The sequence below is a fragment of the Phyllostomus discolor genome, chromosome 3 (assembly GCF_004126475.2).
Source record: "Phyllostomus discolor isolate MPI-MPIP mPhyDis1 chromosome 3, mPhyDis1.pri.v3, whole genome shotgun sequence".
Taxonomy (NCBI): Eukaryota; Metazoa; Chordata; class Mammalia; order Chiroptera; family Phyllostomidae; genus Phyllostomus; species Phyllostomus discolor.
Genome location: NC_040905.2, coordinates 61,842,051 through 61,860,675, shown reverse-complemented (window position 1 = coordinate 61,860,675; position 18,625 = coordinate 61,842,051). Strand labels below are relative to the sequence as shown.

The following is an 18,625-nucleotide window of genomic DNA, read 5'->3' as shown; positions in this document are numbered from 1 at the left end:
GTGGCCAGAGTTGCTTGTGTCTTCGCAGAGCCCATGGGTGAGGCTCATTCAACCACAGCACACTTCTGCTCAGCTCTGGTTGGTCCCCAGAGGACCCACTCAGCTCCAGCTTCCCAGGAAATTGAAGGTCTCAGGGACCGAGAGTAGATGTCTAGAGTGAACAAATCAGCTAAAGTAAATCGGCTCCAGAAGAACATGACAGCTTATGTGAAGCAGAGCACAGTCAGGAGGGAAATGGGTTACACAGTTCCTTGGGAGTTCAAGTTCCTGGGCTCACTTTGATTCTGACCAAAATGCTGAACTAATATACTAGTGATTTCCCATTTTCACTCCCTTTTAAAACCTCAGAGGGCTTAGAGCAAGAAAATGAGAAAACTGTGGAAACCCCCTTGGGCAGTGGGGACTAGTTTATACCAGTGAATGTGTAGGGTGGTGTAGTGGGTGCTGTCATATGCCACCCACCTCCTCTTTCAGGAAGGTAGGACTTATTTCCCCAACTCCTGGGAGTACTACCAGTGAGCAGACCACAGCTATTAGCTTTCTCTGGAAACTGCCTTGGTGATTAAGACACTTTGCCAAAGGTCATGCCCATTTCCTAGGGCAGCTCAAATTCAGAGTCTGCTCAGTGTGTGGGTATAATAAAGGCCTGGCCCACTTGCTCTATCTCAGAACAAGTTTGAGGATCATCTCCGCTTCAGAGTTCCCTGTGGGGTCAGCTGATGTATTCTTGGTATTGCATCACAATACTTTTCTTTCTTCCCAATGGTTTCCTTTCCTTCCCTTCTACAAGGTTGATCCCAGAAGACTCCATGATAAGCCTTCTGTTCCCCAGTCCCTGTCTCAGAGTCTGTTTCCTGGGCAACTCAACTTTAGTCATATGGCCACTTTGGCCTGAGACAGATGTGGCTGTAGGAGAATAAAATGGGGAGGAGGGACCATTGTACATCTACTTTTGTTTCTCCCCCTATTTCCTTAGGACAAACTGTACTACTCTCCTGAAATTTCAGACCCAGGTTTGTGTCCTAAAGACTAAGATCATGCAAGGCACAGACCTGTGTTGATAAGAAGCTGAAAAAATAATAACCTACCACCTGGGGAACAACTGACCTTAAGTAGTTGCTTCTATAGTATTCTACCTCCACATGCCCCAGAGGTAAGAAAGCTACTGCTCTCCCAACATTATTTCTTCGTAAGGAGAAAAAGCTAAAGGACAGGAGAAATTATTCTGTACAATGAGGGATTCTTTTGTAGAATGTAGAATTATGGTTTCACTGTCCCTGGGGTTCATCCACACCCTACTGACTGAGCCCAGTGGAGCTGACAACACTCCATTGGAGACCAAGGTTGGGCTGCAATCCTTGGGAGAAAATGAACCCACAGGTCAAGATAATAGGACATTTGAGGAGCAGTGTTTTTAAAAAACTGGCCAACAAAGAAACAAATTAGTGGATATCAGAGTCCTACAGAAGAGAAATAAAAAAATATATGCAATAGGAAATTGTTAAAAAGGCTAATAAACATATTAAGAAATAAGATAAGGGAGGATATTAGGAATATAAAAACAAAAAACCCTAGAAAACATAAAAAGTAAACCAGTAGAAATATTAGGTATGAAAAATACATAACTGAAAGAAAGAAAAGTAAAAGATGGGATAAAGATAACAGAGGGATTAGCTAAAGAATCTAGAGATTGGGGAGCCCTGATGAAGGGAATTCACCAGGCAGAAAAAGGAATGGCCACACAATTTGGAGATATCAAGGTCAGAATTTGAAACTCATGTTTGTCTGACTCTAAAATTAAATGTTAACCTTAACTCTCTTATATTCCTGTTATCCTAGAAGATGAGCAGAAGTTGAGGATGCAATTTGATTAATGCTACTCTTATGACCTAACAGGGGCAGTGGAAATGACAGAATTGCCCCCACGCTCCATGTCTACCTTAGTTCGTTCTTCCTGTCTTGGTCCTGGCCACCGTTCTCTCTCCTACTTTCCATCCTAACAAAGAGTGCACCCTTCACCGAGCAGCTAGAGTGGTCTTTCTAAAAGTGCAGATGGTAGCACTTGCCTATTTAAAACCCTCTGATGGCTTACCCATTCTCTGAGAAAATCTTTGCTCTCCTTTCCAACCTCTTTTCCTCCTACTCTTCTTTCCATTCCCTTGCATTCCATCACACAGGCCCTCTTTCTCTTCCTCAAATAAACCAAGCTAGTTTCCAGCCCAGGTTTTGGCACCCACTGTTTCTTCGGCTTGGAAGGCTTTTTTCCCCCCTGCAGCCACTTATGGTTATGTCCTTCTCATTGTTTAGGTCTCCATTCCAATATCCCCACCTCAGACAAGCCTTCTCCTCAGTCACCTTCTCTCACAATACACCATTTCATCCTCTTCATAGCATCTGCTATTACCAAAAACTATCTTACGTACTTGTTTGTGTTAACATTCTTCCTTCTTGCTAGAATAACAGCTATTGGCCAGTTGCTCTAAGTGACTACACAGTGTCCCCAACACTGAGAAGAGTGCCTGACACATAGTAGGCGGTCAATAGATATTTGTCGACTGGCTGACTTCTCTGGCTGTTTGCTCCCTTACAGCTCAGTTGTTGGGAAATTGGAGAAAATAATGGTTTCATGAAGCTACAAGTCATTAGAAAGAACTTCAAGATTTACAGTTTCCTCTCTTATGCAGCATAAAATAGCCTCTGCCTGGGTGAGGCTCCATTTTCCTATTACCTGCACGTCTGAGCAATGAAGAAGGCTTTGCTAACGGGTTTCATTAATCAGATTCCATCTACCACTCATTTGGCTCACAGTGTTCTTCTGGAGAATTACCAAATGGATCCTCATCTAGATTAAACCCATTCCTCTAAATCCCCAGCATGCTGACAGTGCTACCCTGGTTGTCTGAGTCACAGGCAGAAGGAAGGAGAATGTCCAGCCCCACTGATGGTGACTCAGAGCCTAGTGGTGGACTGTGGGCTCTCTCCTTATTTTCCTGAGCTAGTGCTTCTTTCTGGCCTCTAGACAATCTGCAGTGTGGATTTGCTAGTGAAAGGGTATTTGATCTTCAGTCTTTGGTTCCATACTGAGACTTGTAAATTATGCTGCATTCCTTCCATTTTGCCTGATTTGCTTCATCCTCCTGCTCCCTGTGTCCTTTGGGGCTGGGGGCAAACTAATGGTGGTCTCATCCTTCCGGGCTGAGATGTAGTTGGTTTAGGCAAAAGTATGTGAAGCAGTTCTGGCCAGTGAAACTCAAGGGGAAACCTACTGTGGGCTTCTGGGTAAGGTTTCTTTGCCTTCAAGAAGAGACACACAGGAAGAAACTTTCCTTGTCTTTGCTGAATGTTGTCACATCTATGCCCAATGCCTGGAATTCCTGGGGTCATGGTGGGAAAGAGGATGGCAAGCAGAAAGGATAGAAAAGCATGAGGGTTCTTGATGATGTTGTTAAGCCTCTTATCAAACAAATTCTAGAATTTTCATGTGGGCTAATCAATGCTCTTATATTTAAGCTATTTTGGTTGGAGGTTTTTTTAATGTGCATCTGAAAACACTGTATCTGTATTTGGTAACTTACTAATAAAAATGTCAGCTATAATAGAAATATATCAGTTTGTCAGAATTTACTAAATGTCTATTCTAGTCCATACACACTTACAATATTTTCATCCCTCAGGGAACTTAGTTTAAGTCAGTGTTTCTCATAAGCTTGAATTAGTATTATGGGGGTGGGGAAGGGAGGGAAGCTGTTAAAATACAGATTCCTTGGCTCTACCATCTACCTACTAAATCATAATCTTGGGGGTGTGAAGAGGAGAGCAAGAATATGTAGCTCAAATAAGCACTTATGTGATTCTAATGTATGCTAAAGGCTGAACAGCACTGTTTTAAAACTGGTCATGTGAGTCAGGAATACTATAAGGCAGGATACACAGGGTTCAGCACAAATAATGTCCTCTTTTTATTATAAAATCTTTTATTACAAAATCATAAGCATGTAATTCTGTAACATAACAGTATCAAACTCATTCTCCCCCGAAATTCCCCTGAAATTCCCTCCCCTCTCCCCTCTGGTCACTGGGAATGGGAAGGGTTTACAGAAACAAATATAAAGGACACATGGACAAAAACTATGGGAGAAGGAAATGGGAGGGAGGTGAGGAGGGATGGGTGGGTGGGTTGGGATGGGAGTAAAAGACAGAAAACTGTACTTGAACAACAATTAAAATAAAATTAAAAAAAAAAACAGTATCATACTCAAGCATACCATATGACATTTTAGGTGAAATGTTCACATTGCTGTCCATCTCATGCAAGACATTCACGTACCCCGCCAACCACACTGAAGCAGGTGTTACTTCTGGGAGGCCCTGTGTAATAAAGTACTAAAGTGTGAAATATGGGACATGACTTCTCAAGTTATAAAGAAGAACCTTGGCAAGTTGAGAGGCAAGATAGACTGAAGGTAGAATATAGGTTCTACCCCTTTCCAACCAAGTGTTTCTGTGCATTCATCTTTAAACAGGGCTAACAGGGCCTACTTTGCTGTATGGCTATAAATTCTGAGATGACATGTGAGAAACATATGCCATATAGCTGCTCTGCAGTCCGGGGTTAGGAGGGATCCACATACACTCACTGTTCGGGTGTGCTTTTGGCTGGTGTCAGACTACCCAGAGGGAGATGAGAAAGCAGACCTAAGCCAGCAGATGTGTCAGTGAGATGAGGCTGCCACTTTGCTCAGACGCCAGCCTGTGGTCCTGCCTGGCATGGCTGGCCTCAGTGTGGCTACTGTGTGGCACACTGGAGGAAGCCTCTAAGGAGAGTAGCACCTGGTGCTACGTAAATGTATTTGCCTGCAACCAGGGGGACATTAAGTGACATAAATTCTGAACTGTAGTTGTTTCTTTTCCTTAAAGTTCATTTTTTTAAACTTATGTTATATTTAAGTAGAGGGTGTTCTTTTTTGAAATTTCTTTTCATACCTAAGATTTACTATGAATTGGGGTGTTATTATAACTTAATGATGCTTAATGAAGCACCTAATAATGCTCTGCTTAGTTCCATTTACCTGATTCCTACAAGATGAACACAGACCTTATATCTTTTTCTATTTCCATTTCCTATAAGAAAGGAGAATGTTTTCAAATCGACCTTTCTGAGTTAACAACTGGAAGCATGCACCTGTGAACAGTCTCAGTTTTCTCAGAGAGCTTCCCAGTCGCACCATTGCCCAGATCATTAAATCATCCACAGGTTAAAAACAGGCCATTTGCTGTAGCAAGCTGTGGCCCCCATGATTCTTTCAGCACATGAAAACCATTCACTGCTTCGTTAGCATATGCAGTGTATAAGTGGGACTTATATGTCAATTTAACTGTGAAAGGAAATGTAACTGAATATTCCAGACTAGTCCAGATGGAGTTACCAACCACAGGAGGAAGACTCTCTAGGGGACTTTCAGAGAGAGGTTTGGGATTTACATAAATCATTGATGGTGTAGCTGACAACTGAACCTGAACAGATTTTCCACAGACTCTGAGTTCTACTGCTCTGCAGCCGCGTGACTTGCACGAGCTGCGCTGTCGCTGGCAGATGCATGGGTACATGGAGCTTCTCACTTCTCTGCTTGTTCTGTTCTTGCGAAGAAAGAACTAAATTTACTTAGAAGATGCTGAGAACCATTTTGGCAACCTCTAATACTCAAGACACAAAAATTTGAAAATTTAACTTTTCTAGAACATGAAAGGGCATAACTAAAAAGAATTTTCATTTTTGTGAGATCTAATTAATATATTAGTTACATTCACAGTGCAGAGTCCTGTCCAGAAAATATCTAGCCATGTAACATGAAAAAGAGACATTTATTGGAGAAGATACAAGAAGTATTGTACAAAGACAATGATACCTCACTCCCTATCAAAGCAGGCACCTTGGGACCTCACACAATTCCCCAGTCACCATCAGCTACCCCATAGTATTTTCCTGAATCTTATTGACGCTCTGAAATATCTTTCCTTTCAAAGGTGATTTTAGTTTTGGGAAAAGCCAGAAGTTGCAGGATGCCAAATCTGGGCTGTAGAGGGGCTGAGTCACCTGGGTGATTTGATGTTTCGCCAAATAACTCTGCACGAGAGAGACGTGATGCACGAGTGGGCGTGTTGTTATGATGAAGCTGCCAATCAGTTGCCCATAGTTGCGGCCTTCTGAATCATCAGCATAGTTTCCAAGGAGGAATTTTCAAGCTTAACGCAAAATTTGATGCAGAGTCATTGCTCTACTCACTTAGTCATTTTGAATGCGATGCCCACAGAGTACACGTGTTCACTCAGTGGCATCTACCACCCCCACTGACTAGTACAGTGAAGTCATCATTGTTCATGCATATACATTCCAGCCCACTCTCCTTGGCTGCCAGGTTACATTAATGTCATGCAAATCATTCTCATTATATTCACAATGGCTTGACTTTTTCTGGACAGACCTTATATATTGAAATTTTACAGAACATTTTAATGCCTCAAACAAATAATCTGAGTGTGTAGTGTAGCAGTGAAATTGAAAATATACTTTCTGACGTTTCTCTATTGCTTGTTTATAACCATGCTGGAGGATTTGGGTAGCTATAGGACCCTCTGTGGCTGAGTTTTATAAAGGGCTGAATGTTCTAGAGAGGGGAGGGGGGCAATTCGAGTTTTGGTGGGTGAAGTCCAGGAGGAAACAGACTGAGGCCAGTAGGGTTAGGCCAGCACCAAGGTCTGAATGGAGAGGTCTGGGAAGGAAAGGATGCCAAATAGTGACCAGGCCAAGAGGAGACTGGAGAAAGAAACTGGTTGTGGATCTTTTATAGAGAAAAATTGTGAGACAAACTCCTTATGTTCTTTAAATTTAGTTAAGGGTAAAGGGGCCAAATACACAGCGATGGCAGATGACACAACTGTGGGCGGCGGGCACACAAAGCAATATACAGATCATGTATCACAGAAATGCACACCTGAAACCTATATGATCTTAGTTAATCAATGTCACCCCAATAAATTTAATAGAAAAATAAAAATAAAAACTTCAAAAAATAATAAAATTACAGAATTAATGATGTACCTGTTGTGATTGGCTTTCTTATGAAGGCAAGCAGGTTAGTATGTGGTCCAGAGTCCCCGTGTGAATGAGGGCGCAGTGGGTGTCTGGGTTACACTTACAGGTAGAATGTATGTGAACTGCAGCAGCAAATTGTTTTGATGACTTTTGGAGTTCCTATCACATGTTAGTGCTCCTGGGACACTTTTCCATATTACTTTGCTATTTTGAAGGGTGTGTGTTATTTATGTGCATCTGCAGGGGAAAGACACTGTACTTAGCATCAGAAGATGTGGGTTCAAGTTCTGCCACTGCCACTTACTACCTTTAACCTCTTTTAGGTTGCCCAGAAGACAGCTCCTTATCTGTCCTATGGAGATAACGTCTTCTGCCCCAGCTGCCTGAGTTGTCAATTTAAATAACATACCTAAAGTGCTTTGTCCTTTCTGTGGGGTTTATACACATGCATCCTTATTATAGTTATTACTAATTATTAGAAAGTGTTATGGGCTGAATTGAAACCCCACAACAAGGTATGTTGAAGTCGTAATCCCTAGTGCCTCAGAATGTGACCTAATTTGGAAATAGGGTTGTTGCAGATATAATTGATTAAGATGAGGTCCTACTGAAGTAGCCTGGGCCCCTAATCCCATGTGACCCATGTTCTTATAGGAATGGCCATGCGAAGACAGGGACGCACAGGAAGAATACCATGTGGAGATGAAGACAGAGGTTGGAGCAATGCATCTACAAGCCAAGGAATGCCAGGGATTACTGGCTGTCACCAGAAGCGAGGACAGAGGCATGGGGCAGACTCTCCCTCAGATCTCTTGGAAGGAACCAACCCCGCTGACACCTTTATTTTGGGCTTCTACCTCCAGAACTGTAAGAAAATAAATTTCTGTAGTTTTAAGCTGCCCAGTTTGTGGTGTTGTGTTTTGGCTTCCCTCAGAAACTAATACAGGTGGGAAATGATTTGAGGGGAGTTCCTGGAGAAATGTAAAGAATTTACTATTACACCCTCTTTTTTTCTACATAGTACTTATAGTCAACCCATCACTTTCATAAACATTATTTTATTTCATTTTATCCCCACAACTACCCTGTGGCATAAGTGAAAGTGCTCCAATTTAGATAGAAACTGAAGCTCAGAAATTATCAGTAACTCAACTAGAAACATTTTAATCTGCCCCTTTGACTCTTTCTCCTCCATCATAGCAGCTTTGTTTAGACCAATTAGTAGCTCTTCCTATTATATATTTTTAATATTTTTCTCAGATATAAGATGTATTTATTACTCTGATTTTTAATATATAAGTTGCTCCCAATATTATATAATTTTCACCCCAATTACTTTTCCTCCACCAGGTTCACATCTACCCTAGGAGTCCTCAGGGACCTCTTGGAGACCAGAGGTTAGAGGGGCTTCCTCTCTGCTCTAGAGCACCAAGATTGGTCTCAGTCCTACCACAGTGGAGTTCTCACACTTGAGCAGAAGCTCTTAGGTGTGGCAAGAGTCCAGAGAGCCTCCTGTCCTGCCGGATCTGGGGGAAGGTACTGTGGGTAATGCCAATTCCTGCAGCTGTGCCCACCCACACCCAGAGTCTTGGCCATCACAGGTGGGGGCAGTGAGAAGATGCCAGAGAGGGAAGAACGAAGGACTGCACTGTGCCTGATGGCAGTGCCTCCGGGGTGCACCTGAAATGCTCTGAGACTGGGGCACCTGTGGAGGAAGATCAGAAATCCTTGGTTGCATTATTACATCTTCCACACTGCAAGGGAGGAGCTGGAGATGAGGATGTCTCAGGGCAGGCATATGTGTAGCTGGGAGGGAGTGGGGACAGAGGCATGATTAAGAAAATAGGCTTTGAAGAAACATAGACATAAATTTCTGGTTCAACCATAGCACTGTGTGACCTTGGGCAAATATTTGACTCCTCTGAACCCCAGTGTCTTGTCTTTGTCTTTAAAATAGTAACATTCTTCACCTCTTAGAGTTATTGTGAGAATTAAATAAGATGACTAATGCTGAATGAGAGCTGGAAGCTGTAGCAATAAATGTGGTCAGAGGGGTCAGGGAACTGCTCAGGGTGAGGGAGGGTCCACCAGGTAGTAAAAAACTAACCAAGTGTGCCATGCATCCCTTTCTTCATAAGCTGTGCAGACTCTTTTGAGCTTTCTTACCTGGGAGCTAGTTGCCCTCCAAGATGGATATGACATTGCAAAATGAGACCTAAAAATCCCCAGCCTAACATGACTTATCCCATAGAAAGCTCAAAACAATCGTGTTTTGTCTTCTTTCTTGTGTACTGTAATGTGAAATATCCATCTTAATCATGTAGCAACAAACACAGTATGTCATGGTATAATAAAACATCTGCCACGGTACTGACAACAAACCCTTGAAGATGAATACTTTCTAGAGCCTGAATGCCATATTCCATCACAAGGAGAAATCATTAATCATTGATTATTTTGGCTCTTTGATTTACTGATAGTTTTATGTATCCACATTTTAAATACCATATTTTGGCTGTCAGCCAGACCCTCATCTTTCCAAAATTTACTACAGAGACAAAACCTGAGATATGTATCAGCTATAGCTCAGCCCAGACAACTCCTCAGTACAAAACAATTTCATTTTTCTCATCCAGATAGCAGCATAGTTCAAGTTCATATTTCCCTCCTTTTAATTCCAGCCATCTTCAACCCCTTGCTTTTTCTGCCACACCACAGATTGTTCCTATTTTAGAAACTGCTCTTCCTTGAGAGGTCCACATAGTCAACTCCCTCATCTGGTCTTTACTCAAGAGTCAATGCTCAGTAGGACCCACCCTTGTCAGACTATCCACCAACGTGCATCCCTTCCTCCTGTTAGAACAGAAGCCCTTGAGGGCAGGGGTCTTTGTTTTGTTCACTAATGACTCTCTAAGTTCCTAGCATACTGTCTGGCACATAGTAGATACTCAATAAGTATTTGCTACATGAATAAATGGTAATAACTGATTTTGGCAGACTGAAGTATCTTAGGGATGAAGGAGGCCTTATAAATTATTTGATTCAGTGATAAGAGACATTTTTTAAGGCATATCAATTGAAGAAATATGGAAATTAATTGATGGGAAGAATTTGTTTTCCGTTTAAAATTAAATCCCATGGGTAAACAATGTAAGTTCTTAAATCTTAGCCACTCACTTTACCACGTAAAAGAACATTTATGAGAAATGGTAGGCAGAGTTGAGAAATAGAAGACATCTTTCTAATCCGTGTCCTGGAAATGAAATTGGGGTCTTTTTTTTTCCAATTTTATTTTATTTTAATTGTTGTTCAAGTAGTTTTCTGCCTTTTACCCTATTGCAGCCCACCCACCCTGCCTTCCCCTCCTCCCTCCCATTTCCACCCGCCCTTGGTTTTGTCCATGTGTCCTTTATACTTGTTCTTGCAAACCCTTCCCCTTTTCCCCTGAAATTCCCTCCCCTCTCCCCTCTGGTCATTGTCAGCCTGTTCTCAATTTCAGTGTCTTTGGTTATATTTTGCTTGTTTCTTTGTTTTGTTGATTAGGTTCCTATTAAAGGTGAGATCATATGGTATTTGTCTTTCACTGCCTGGCTTATTTCACTCAGCATAATGCTTTCCAGTTCCATCCAAGCTGCTGCAAAGGGTAGGAGCTCCTTCTTTCTTTCTGCTGCATAGAATTCCATTGTGTAAATGTACCATAGTTTTTTGATCCATCCATTTACTGATGGGCATCTAGGTTGCTTCCAGCACTTGGCTATTGTAAATTGTGCAGCTATGAACACTGGGGTGCATAGGTTCTTTTGGATTGGTGTTCCAGGGTTCTTAGGATATAATCCCAGCAGTGGAATTGCTGGGTCAAAAGGCAGATTCATTTTTAGTTTTCTGATAAAATTCCATACTGTTTTCCACTGGGGGTCTTATCTGGAACACAGACAGCCTTTGGGACTCAGGCTGCTCATCTCCCACCCCTTAGCCCCTGCCCCACTGTACAGCAGAGGCAGAAGTCACCTGATGAAAAGAGGGCCTTTTCTTTTTCTCGGGCCACAGAACTGGATAGGGGCATATTCTAGAGTAGACCTGGGTGCCTGGCCTCCCAATACTGCTCCTGTCATTGGTGGGAGAAAAAGATCAAAGAGAAAAAAAAAGCTTTGGTGATTTCTGCTCAATTAGGCTTAAAGGAGCATTGGAAACACTGTTATAAAAATTAGCGGATGTCTGCCTATTATGAATGAACACATGGAAGTCAGAATTATTCACTGCCTTTAATATAGTGTCACCATAATTGTCAGAGAAGTGATTGCAAGCATTCCGCCTCCCCCTGCCCCATGGATTATTCATATGACCTAGCATTTAACAAGCACTAACAGTGTGTGGGTGTTGCTCCAACTGCCTGAGACTGAGAAGGGCCCTCAGTCTGCCTGCCTTTTTAATGTGCATATCTCCTAGTCAAATCTTGTTCATAGGACAGGCATTACTTCTTTTGTTGCTGGATTTTTTTTTGTTTGTTTTCTTTTTTTTGGTTGTTATTATTTGGTTTTAGTATTACCTATAAGTATACCTAGATAGATTTATAAGGCAGAACCTAGGAGAATATGTAACACTATATATTAAGGCAGTTTAATGAGTCAATGACTTTTACTTGTGTAAGTTCTCTGTTTGCATATCAATAAATTTGTTGCCACTCAATGAATACTATGACTTGAAGGATGAAGTTATTTTAAACATGGCTGTTTTTATGTTCATTTTATTGGATTCAACAGGTCAGTTCAAAATACCTGCACTGGTGTTTGAAATGTCCGAATGCCATTTTGCTGTTCCAGTCAATCAGCTCTCTGGGAGTCTGCTGTTCTAAGAAGAGCTGTTAACATGCAATTGTCCCACCATGACTCCCCATGAAATCTGTCACTACAGTTCCTTGGGAACTGTGGAGTACAGTGTACCCTGTAGGCAACTTCAGGGGTATCAGAAACATGAGGTGACAGAGTCCCTGCCTTTAGGAAGCTTGCAGCCTGTTCTGGGAGGTTAGAGGAAAGAAAACTGACCATCTCAGGTGGTGCACAGAAAGTTCTAGATATATGGCTTAGGCAGCAAGAGATATTGGGAGAAATAAATGTTGCAGCCAGATAATATTCATCATGCTTTTGCTTTGAATTATAGAATATTTCTTCCCCTTTCTCTTGTTTAGTTTCTCTGGAATCCAAGAAATGGCAAAAAGTATCCTTAGGTTTAAGTCTATTGCCATTTTTCAGGAATTTGTTCTCTCATCTCCTGGGACGTAGCTGACCAGCCTGCACCAAAGAAATCCACTTAGGTTTCTATTGGAGTTTGATAGAGCAGAAGAATGATTTCTGTTTTCCACTGGTCACGTGAAAAGTCGGGCAGAATCAGTTCTCCCTTCTCCTTGGATGGCAGTTCATTAATACATCCAACAATGATCATTATTTTTGTGCACACCACACTCACTTTCCTTCACAGAAAAAAATGTTATCTATCCAGATGTCATATATTTAAACAGTAAAGAATTATTTTTCCTTGTCTGCTTTTATTTTCTCTAAATTATAGTCCAAATACAAGTTATGGGTAGCATGAAAAGAGGGGTCAAATACTATGGTTATATTGTTTGGAATGTACTATACTGAATAGGTTAAGGGCAAGGAAATTCTTAATTGTGAGTATATTATAATGAAAATGAGTGAATTTGAAAACTATCATCTTTATTGTTCAAGGTACTTATACCTAGTATGTAGATTTGTCTCTTCACATTGATTCATTTCATTTGGTCATTTCCATCCACTGTCATGTTGTATATTTTACAATCAGAATTATCTCAAAGCTGCAGTGGGTCCTAGGGAGCTTCTAGTCTAAGCTCTTCATTTGGTGAGTGAAAGGGTCAAAGCTCAAGGTCAAAGAAACAGGGACTGTCTGGTTGTGGGACTAACTGAGGTCATGCAGAGAACTGTGGGAAGCCTGGTACTAACTCCAAGGCCCTGAAAAGAGAAACTGGTATACAAGACTAAATCTCCCTCTGGCAAGTGGAGCAGAGAACAACTCAGACTTAACATGCATTGCCTCTGTGACCTCACCTTTCCAAACTGGGATTCTAGGACCTTCTGGACATTGCCCACATATCAGTAATGTTGTATTTCCAAGTGCCAGGGGTGCCCCTCTTCCCCGGATGAGTTCTGGGTGTGGCACTATAAACAGCACAATCAAAATTTTCTGATATATTATTTCTGATATATATTTAAATTTTTCCTGACTTTGTATCATAAAATGTTAAAAGATTTATTTGGTTTATTTTTAAAGTCATTGTTAACTATATCAGATCCTGTTATATGTAATTTCTTGCCTATGTTGTATTATTTTATTCATAAATGTACAGAAACCTACAGGAGTTATTAAAGAGGAGATGGGAAAATCAGCCTGCCCTGTCAGTCCAAGAGGAATGGGACAGAGAGACTTCCTGAGATGGTAATGCAGGCTCTTTCAAAAGCAGAGGCCTAGTTTGGAGGAACTCATAGATCTCATTCAGCCCCTTTAATCTCAAGCTGATTCATTAGATACAGTAAATAGTTAAAACCAGTTGTAATTTACAGACTTACTTGTCAACATATTCAATTAGATCGGTAGACATCTTCGTTGACATTTTGGCTGGAGATAATGTTACCTAAAACAAAGGTCATGGATTTAAAATGTATCATCAAGTACTTCACAGGGAAATCCTATCTATCTTATCTTTACATAAATTTTTAATTTTTTTAGTAACATGTTTTTTTATTGCAATGAAATACACGTAAGATAAAATTTACCATTCTAACTATTTTAAGTGTACCATTTTGTGGTATTTAGTACATTTGCAGTGTTGTATAACTATCTCCAGTATCTAGGGCAAGAAAATTTTCATTGCTCTGAGGGGCAACTCCACACCCAGTGAGCAGCCCCTCCCCACTCTTCCTTCTACCCAGGCCCTGGTGACTGTTCATCTGCTGTCCATCTCTATGAATTTGCCTATTGTGGATATCCCATATATATGGAAACATACAACAATATGTGGCCTTCTGTGAATGGCTTGTCTCTCTTTGTTATTGTTGATGCTATTCCAGATGTTCCCAATTTTCCTCCTTTGTCCGCCTCCACCCAGCACCCAGTCCTCAGCTTTTACCACATCAACAAACTGAACTCGAGGTTATAGCCCATCCACCCAGTTAACCTTGCACACAGCCCTTTTGTATTGCTAGAGACTAAAACCAAAATCAAGTACTGGGGATGCTAGAGAGCTACATTCTACAGATTTGGTATCAGTCAGGAAAGACTTTTTGGAAGATCAAAGCCATAGATTATTCTTAGATAATTTGTAAATGAAATATCCAATGGTTACTGGCTGAATTACTTAAGAAGTCCTCATAGAGTAAATTATTCCTGATGTACTAAATTTATAGGGAAATCAGCTAAATTTCAAAACAAACAAACCCCAATATCCAGAAAACTAGTGTACCTAGGTAATTTTGTTCTCTAATAAAGCTGGATATCAGATTATCGTAGTCAATGAGAAATAAAAGTCAGAACACAGTTATGCACTACTATTAAACACAGCTGGCCACATGAACTCTTAACTAGTTCAATAAAATTATACCAAGAGAAAGTTCTATGTGTCTGAAAGTTCATAATTTTGTAGCAATTCTAGAAAAAAGAAGAGGATCAATATGTACTCCCTGCTTTTGAATATGCTGGAACTTTTCAACCTTAATGTTCTTTTTATTTTAAGTTTAAAAACAGGACATATTTTTATCTTCGTTTTAATACCTGTCACTGAACTGGATTCAATAGGGAGAGAAGAGTAAAATTCCACTTCATTTTAAAACTAAAATATGTTCCTAGGATATTTTTCTTGGTTTATGTTATTATATACTATAATGGTGAGCAGAAAGTGTTAAGAGCCACAAACAGAATTCATTCCTTCGGCAAATGCCTAAGAAACTAGCACGTCTTAGTTTAAGTTTCTTTGGTGGTGGACAACCATAGTGGGCTAAAGCCACCACAGTAGTGCTTTGAACCCTCTCTCCCCATTGCTGAGTCTGCAGTGGGTCTGGTGCTCTGAGACCTGCTCTTCCTCTAAAGAAGGGATATAATGACCCACTGGGTACCCAGATCCATGTTATGAAGGCCATCCTCACTCCCTAGAGACTATGACGGGCCTGGTCTGGTCTGGTCTGATTTGTGTTTTTACCCCAGTTTTTTGCTGGAACAGCGCTGAGCCCTGGACCCTCACCTACTAATGCCAGCTCATTCCTTCTTGCCCCTCCACTGCTACCCCTGGCCCGTGTGGGTCTGCTGCTGGTATTTCCCCAGCAACGGGCGGGTCCCCATCCCTATATGTTTGGCACCTAGTATCCCTATATGTTTGGCACCTAGTAGCCCTTTGTAACTATTTGTGGAGTGAAAGAGTAATGATGAGTATTTTGTCCATGGACACTAAATAACTGAGTTATTGTCTTTTTCTCCTTTTCAAGTGAAACAGTTGGCTATATGTTTTATTTTTATTTCATTAATTCTTATTTGGAAAACCATGAGGAGTATTCCCTTAACGTGTCTACAGCTCACATACTCTTAAAGTAACAAATGTTAAGCCTGATAAAGGAGGAAAATTGAAAAATTATAGAAAATAAAAGATATAGAAAAAAGGTTTTTTGCTTATAATTCTATTACTTAGGGAAATGATTTTCAACCATTGTGCATGGCAGACACTCTGGCACACAGCAGGCAGTAACTGACTGTTTAGTCAGGGGCACTGACCTCCATTCTCTTATGTTGTCAAATACAAAAAAAGACAACAGCCAATACAACAGTAGCCATCTGGTGTGAGTAAATTGAAATTATATCTACTTTTTTGTCAGATCGGCAAAGAATATACTTTCTGGTGTGCTGCAGAATTTCAGTAATTAGTGTATGTGGGCTATGAGATGAACAAGGTGGAAAATCACTGAAAGAGAGCAGAAGTCATTAACATTGTGACACGTTTATTCCCTCTTTCTTACATGCATTTTAAAAATGTACCTAAGACAGTAAATTTTATATCTTTGCTATTTGCATATAGGAGTCAGCCCTGTTTCATCCCTATTCCTACACGCTAGAATGTAATTACATAAAAATTCTCACAAGAACTTGATGCTTATTATGGGAATTCTTACATGCATCAGTTTCCACCTGTTATATAATAACCTTTTAAAACATGTTGTCCCTTCCAAGGAAGCACACACCAAGGCACATCATAATTATATCAGCCAAAATTAAAGACAAGGAGAGAATCTTAAAAGAAGGAAGACAAAAGGAGAGAGTTACCTACAAAGGAGTTCCCATAAGACTGTCAGCTGATTTCTCAAAAGAAACCTTGCAGGCAAGAAGGGGGCTGGAAGGAAGTTCTCAAAGTCATGAAAGGCAAGGACCTACATCCAAGATTACTCTATCCAGCAAAACTATCACTTAGAATGGAAGGGCAGATAAAATGCTTCTCACACAAGGTAAAACAAAAGGAGTTCATGATCACCAAGCCCTTATATAAAATGTTAAAGGGACTTTTCTAAGAAAAAGAAGATCAAAACTGTGAACAGTAAAATGACAACAAACTCACATCTATCAACAACTGAACCTAAAACAAAAACAAAAACTAAGTAAACAACTAGAACAGGAACAGAATCTCAGAAATGTAGATCACATGGAAGGTTGTCAGTAGGGAGGGGAGGGGAGGAGGATGGGGGAAAAGATACAGGGAATAAGAAGTATAATTGGTACAAAATAGGCAGGGGGAGGTTAAGAATAGTATAGGAAATGTAGAAGTCAAAGAACTTATGTGTATGACCCATTGACATGAACTAAAGGGGGGGAATGTGGGTGGGAGGGGGTGTACAGGGTGGAGGGGAATAAAGGTGAGAAAAAATGGGAAAACTGTAATAACATAACCAATAAAATATATTAAAAAATAAAACATTGTGGTCCTGTATGGTGTTGCCTGTAAAATACTTTCACATACATCATGTATTTTTATTCTTCCAACAATGCTGTAAGATAGGAGTCATTATCTTTACCAAAAGAATAATGTTAGTTACCTTAAGCAACTGAAATTTTTCTAAATTAGAGAAAGAATTTAAGATGATTATTTTTATAGGCAAGAAATCTGAGGAGCAGAGAAATAATGGGACTTGTTCAAGATCATATAGATAATGATAGTAATTATAGCTGTTGATGGAGACCTTTCTGCCTGCTAAACTCTTTACTTCAATGGCTCATTTTGAGAAAGGTGAAGGAATTAAGCAAAGAAAAACAAAAGAAATGACTCATGGGCACAGACAACAGTTTGGTGATTACCAGAGGGAAGTAGGGGTGGGGGAAGTAAGAGGGTAAAGAAGGGGGGTAAATGGTGATGGAAGGAGACTTGACTTGGGTTGGTGAACACACAATACAATATACAGATGATTTATTGTAGAAGTGTATAACTGGAACCTATATAATTTTATTAAGCAATGTCATTGCAGTAAAGTCAATACAAAAATAAAGTAAAACCAAATCCCACTTCTTTGAATGACAGGCATAATTAGCCCATTTTACAGAAAAAGAAAGAGAGAGGTTAAGTAATTGCTGCAAGCCACACAGCTAGTAGGCAGGGCAGCCAGTAGAGAGAAATATCAGCCAGTGCTTGGTGGTGTGCTAGCTTTCCAGGGCTCTTTCCATCACCAGAAGCTGCATCTGCTGGTCAGGTGTTATGAGGATCACAAAGCAAAGTCTAAAAACACGTCTCTGGATTTTCTTTTTCATTTATTGGGAAGATATGATAAGTACCAATAAAAGAAATTCCATTTAGCTATTCTCATTTTCATGTTAGAGATAACATCTATACCTTAAGTTTATCATAGTTTCTTTTGATTGGAAAATAAATGATCATTTTTTGTTAATTTTTAGCCATACATATTAAAAGTCAGTCCAATGACTGTATTTGCAAATTGAGCCCCTTTGAATTTCAGCTTGTGCTGTCATTCATTACTTTGCCAACGCAGGAAACAAAACAAAACAAAACAGGAAATGTGGATAGAGTGAAAGAAAAAACAACTTTTCCAGGATTCCTTAGAACTCTCTAAGCAATGCTGAACTTTAAAGAAGCTGAACAAAAGATTCTATGTTTAATGAGAATATCTGGAAGTACTTACTTTGGTTTCTTGGTCACCGGCTGAGCCAGGAAGGGGGCCATCAGGTTCATCTGACTGTTCTTCTGCAGTCCCGGGGGAACTTTTGTTTACATTTGTATCTAGGCAACCAGAATGCTGAATCAGATCAGGAACCGAGGCTCTAGAATTTTTGCACTGGTAATTTCTTTTCTTAAATGAAGGCAGTTTCCATACATATGGCAATGGTTAAAGGGAGCCTTCTGATTCGTTTTACATTTGTTTTACCTCTTCCCTGCTTCCTGACCCCAATTCCCTCCCCTCCTTAAGACTCCCCATCACACCTATTGTCAGCTAGAAGAGTTTATCCTATCAGACA

General features: G+C 40.4%; 1 protein-coding gene across 2 annotated transcripts in view; it reads right to left on the bottom strand.

Moving 5' to 3' along the window:
• FAM81B (family with sequence similarity 81 member B) overlaps nucleotides 1-18,383 on the bottom strand; it is a 53,304-nt gene extending 34,921 nt beyond the window's left edge. Inside the window, exons 1-2 of one of the 2 annotated variants that reach the window (XM_028531333.2) lie at nucleotides 18,292-18,383; nucleotides 13,696-13,760 (exon numbers count right to left, since the gene is read on the bottom strand). In XM_028531333.2, the coding sequence (XP_028387134.2) occupies nucleotides 13,696-13,739 (44 nt within the window). In that variant the 5' untranslated portion in view covers nucleotides 13,740-13,760; nucleotides 18,292-18,383. The remainder of the gene's footprint in view (nucleotides 1-13,695; nucleotides 13,761-18,291) is intronic. The other variant, XM_036020552.1, reaches the window with a different exon arrangement.
• Nucleotides 18,384-18,625: the final 242 nt, after the last annotated feature.